This window comes from Myotis lucifugus, unplaced genomic scaffold, assembly GCF_000147115.1.
Source record: "Myotis lucifugus unplaced genomic scaffold, Myoluc2.0 scaffold_1, whole genome shotgun sequence".
Classification (NCBI taxonomy): domain Eukaryota; kingdom Metazoa; phylum Chordata; class Mammalia; order Chiroptera; family Vespertilionidae; genus Myotis; species Myotis lucifugus.
Window position 1 is genome coordinate 2086856 of NW_005871049.1, and position 4640 is coordinate 2091495.

Consider the following 4640-nt stretch of genomic DNA (forward strand, 5'->3'; position numbering starts at 1 on the left):
TAAGAGATCCTTCTTTTTTACAGCTGCATGGTATTCCACTGTGTAAATGTACCACAGCTTTTTTATCCACTCTACTGATGGACACTTGGGCTGTTTCCAGATCTTAGCTATTGTAAATAGCACTGCTATTGTAAATATTTTCTTTCTTTTTTTAAAAAGGTATTTTTTATTGATTTCAAAGAGGAAGGGAGAGGGAGAGAGAAATAGAAACATCAATGAGAGAGAGAATCGTTGATCGGCTGCCTCTGCAACCCAGGCATGTGCCATTGACTGGAATCAAACCTGGGATCCTTCAGTCCACAGGCTGACACTCTATCCATTGCACCAAACCGGCTAGGGCGTAAATATTTTCTTTCTGATTGTTGTTTCGGGTTTCTTAGGATATATTCCTAGATCAGCTTTCTATTCTTAAACTCATTTTCGACGTAGCAATCACAAGGATCTGTTTTTAAATGAGTAACTGATTTTAGCCTTCCCTTGGTTAAAGCTATCTAATGAAACACCTAAAATCTGAAACTCTGTACCATAATCTATAAGGTCACATAATCAGGCCTTTGCCTCTCTTGTACCTCATTTTCTACCACTTATAACTTTATTCCCATGACACTGGCTTTCCTTGTGCTTCTCAGACATGCCATGGTTTTTTTCCATTTTTGGATTTTCTGTACTTGCTGCTTTCCTGGCCCTTCCTTCACATCACATGGCTGATTTGTCATTCAGAGCTAATCTGAGCAGCCATTCCTAATCACCCAGTCCAAAGTATCTATTTGAATTTTCTGCCTTCAATTCTCTACAATAATGCTTATCATGTCTGATATCTTTTCTGTTTAAGTTTTTACTTGTATTTTCTATCCTTAGAATATAAAAACCATAAGAACCAGGGATCTTGTGCTACCTGGTAATCATTACATATTGCATGAATGGTTGGTGGGATTTCTTATTTCTGGCAAAGCTACTTATTAATCTTTGCCTTCCTAAGGGCCTTCTTGGGATTTTTAAAAACCTTTTTCTATAGCCCTAACCGGTTTCGCTCAGTGGATAGAGCATTGCCCTGGAGACTGAAGGGTCCTGGGTTCGATTCTGGTCAAGGGCACATGCCTGGGTTGGGGGCTCAATCCCCATTAAGGGGTGTGCAGGAGACAGCCGATCAATGATTCTCTCATCATTGATGTTTCTCTCTCTCTCTCTCTCTCTCTCTCTCTCTCTCTCTCTCTTTCTCTCTCTCTCTCTTTCTCTCTCTCTCTCTCTCTCTCTCTCTCTCTCTCTCTCTCCCTTCCTCTCTGAAATCACTAAAAATATAGTATTAAAAAGAAAAAGACAAAAAAAATACTTTTTCTATAGACAGATCTGTTTTCTTTTTCTTAACAGAACTGTGAGAAACTGGGTGAGCTGCTGTTATGTGAGGCTCAGTGCTGTGGGGCGTTCCACCTGGAGTGCCTTGGATTAACTGAGATGCCCAGAGGAAAATTTATCTGCAATGAATGTCGCACAGGTAAAGTTAGATATAGAAGGATCTTCTTCCAAAGAAATTTTGAGCTGTAAGTTTTTCATTTATAGGAGACACTGTTTTGTTGCAATACTGAGCTAGTTGCTACAGACATAGAGATAGATGCTATGCAGTCTTTGCCCTCAGAAGAGCTTCCAAATTTATAATGAATGTATAGTATAGCATAATGTAGTGCAAAAGTGTTGTAATGGAGATACATTTAAAGTGCTGTGTGAACAAAGATGAGACGGTGCCATAGAAAGAGATACCTGAGTTTGGCTTTAAGAGAAAATAGAAATTTGTATGGAGATGGGAAGGACAGAGGGCCTAGTAATGAAATTAGAGAATATTTGTGGAATAGGAACTGTAGATCAGTGCTTTTAGAGTTTAAGATATTTTAGGAAAGAAGCACTGGTTAGTGACAAGGAAGGCTGCTGGGTTACTGGTGATGATTTATATTTCTTGACTAGAGGCTCGGTGCATGACTTTGTGCATGGGTGGGGTCCCTCAGCCTGGCTGGCCATTGGGGCCGATTTGGGCCACGGGAGGTTGGGGGTGGGGAGGAGGCTGCAGGAGGTTCCAATCAGGGCTGGCCGGCTTGGGGGGGGGGGTGCGGGTATGGGAGTGCACTGACCACCCAGAGGCAGCTCCTGTGTTGAGCGTCTGCCCCCTGTTGGTCAGTGCATGTCATAGCGACTGGTCGTTTTGGTCGCTTAGGCTTTTGTATATATAGATGTGAGTGGTGATTGCATAAGCATATTTACTTCATGATTATTCATAAATAATACACTTAGGATGTATATACTTTTCTTTATAACTCAAAACTGTTTAAACGCGCCCCTCCCCCCCCCCCAAAAAAAAAAGAATGTGATATTTTGGGAGAGTTATACTACATAGATTGGGTCAGAACCTAGAAATGTTCAGATGAGACCTCCCTGTAAAGCACTTTCCAAGCTGTGCTAAGGATATTGTTCTTTTTTTCAGCATTATATGTGGATAGTATAGCATTTAAGTAGTGAAGAAATAAGGGCTGAGTCTTATGTTCATAAATCATTAAAATCATAAGTGTGGATGATGCTGCCCCAAGAGAAAGCATCTATAGGGCGAGAAGAAGCACAATGACAGTACTTCCCTTAAACGGAGGGTATGGAGGATCTAGTCAAAGAATGTCTGTGGCCGAAACCGGTTTGGCTCAGTGGATAGAGCGTCGGCCTGCGGACTGAAAGGTCCCGGGTTCGATTCCGGTCAAGGCATGTACCTGGGTTGCGGGCACATCCCCAGTAGGGGGTGTGCGGGAGGCAGCTGATCGATGTTCCTCTTTCATCGATGTTTCTAACTCTCTATCCCTCTCCTTTCCTCTCTATAAAAAATCAATAAAATATATTTAAAAAAAAAAAAAAAAAGAATGTCTGTGAAGCCCCGGGAGTGGGGTGTCATAAGCAGGGCAGATGTGGCAAAAAGACAAGATCCAGGAGGTTGTGGAGTGAATAGAGGCTGTTGTATTTGGCTGTGATAAATGGTTCACTTTTTGCTAGAGAGTGCCACATTAAATCAGGATGAAGGTGAATGGGTAGCAGCAGACACTATTTTCTTACAGACACTTGATTTCAATGAAAAAGAGTGCAATAGCTGAAGGGAGGATAGTATAGGGTCAAAAGGAATAAATGCTTGAGTGTTCATAGGATGAAGATTAAGAACTGTGTAGGGAAGTAAATATCCTACCAGGAGAGTGAATAATTGCTAGGGGACAGTCACTGAGAGGAGAGGATAAGAGATAAAAAGGTAAAATGGGAATGTACCATGGAGCTGTGAGAGAGGAGAAGGAAGCTTAAGCAAATTTTCCTTGGCTTGGTGAGAAAGAAAAGGTGTTTCTAACTGGAAGGGAAGAGTGTAAGTTTAGAGTAGGTTCTGTGGGGAATGGGACAGAATTAACTGGTGTCTGTAAATAGATGGCCATGTTAGATTGAATTATTTCATCTTTCCGCTGCCACCTTTGCGGGGGAAAGATAGAGGACAAGATAGTTGTGGGGTTATTTTGTCAAATCTTTTTTTTTTTTGTAAGGACATTTATTGGGTAAATCACAGAGGTAGAAAAAGTAATACCTAGAAGAAATGGGCTTAGGAAACAAGTTACAGAGGTAAAGGAAGGGCCCTTGGAGCTTGGGAGTGAGGAAGCTACTGTGCCTGGGGGAGAAGGAAAGAAAGGCATGGGCATGCTTCCCAGAGAGCACCCATTTTGTCAAATTTTAGAAAGATCTTCTTGCCTTTTGAGCCAATGATCCAATTTTGCTAGTCTATATTATGTGATACTCTCTGAACAGGTTATCTAAGGCAAAGCTATTTTTTTAAATTGAAATATAATTCACCTACTGTAAAATGCACCCATTTTAATGTATGTTTTGATAAAATTTACACACCCATGTAACCACATCACAGGGAAGAATAGAACATTTTCACCACTCCAGAAAGGTCCCAGTCAACCCTTACAAACCCCACCGACCCCCAACTCCAATCCCCTTCCCCAATTCAGATAAATGCTGATCTGCTTTCACATTAGATTTATTTTTTGATGTTTCATATAAATGGAATAAAAGTATATATAGTTTTTTGTTTATGACTTAACAATGTTGATGTGTATATCAATACATTCTCTTTCTTAAAACAGCTTTATTGGGATATAGTATAAGAAATTGCACAAAATATACAATTTGATAAGTTATGATGTGTGATATCTATGTGTGTGTGTGTACACCTGTGAAACTGCCACTCAGCATAGTTAGTTATTTTGAGATTCAGCAATATTGTTGCAGGTATTGAGAGTTCATTCCTTTTTTTTTTTTTATCTTTATTGTTCAGATTATTACAGATGTTCCTCTTTCCCCCCCCCCCCCCGCTCCCCTCCACCCGGTTCCCACTCCACGCCCCACTCCAGGGATCCCCCCCACCACCTTGTCCTTAAGAGTTAGCTCTTTGTCAAGTCTTTTGATTTGACGTGAGGCAAAATATGTTAAGCGGCTCCCCTTACCAGCCCCGTATTCTATTAAAATAATCCCCACACATTTCCTTTTTCTTTGGTTTTCTCATCTTTGAGTTTAGCGTCCACCTGGCAGAAAAAGAAGTTGTTGGCCCCCGGAAATACACATTTATTACGTTA

At 40.8% G+C, this 4640-nt stretch overlaps 1 protein-coding gene across 7 annotated transcripts in view; it reads left to right on the forward strand.

Annotated features, from left to right (window-relative positions):
- NSD1 (nuclear receptor binding SET domain protein 1) overlaps positions 1-4640 on the forward strand; it is a 131611-nt gene that overhangs the window by 76842 nt on the left and 50129 nt on the right. For all 7 annotated transcript variants that reach the window (XM_023753785.1, XM_006081608.3, XM_023753795.1 and 4 more), the window contains one exon: positions 1369-1492. In XM_023753785.1, coding sequence (XP_023609553.1) covers positions 1369-1492 — 124 coding nt within the window. The remainder of the gene's footprint in view (positions 1-1368; positions 1493-4640) is intronic.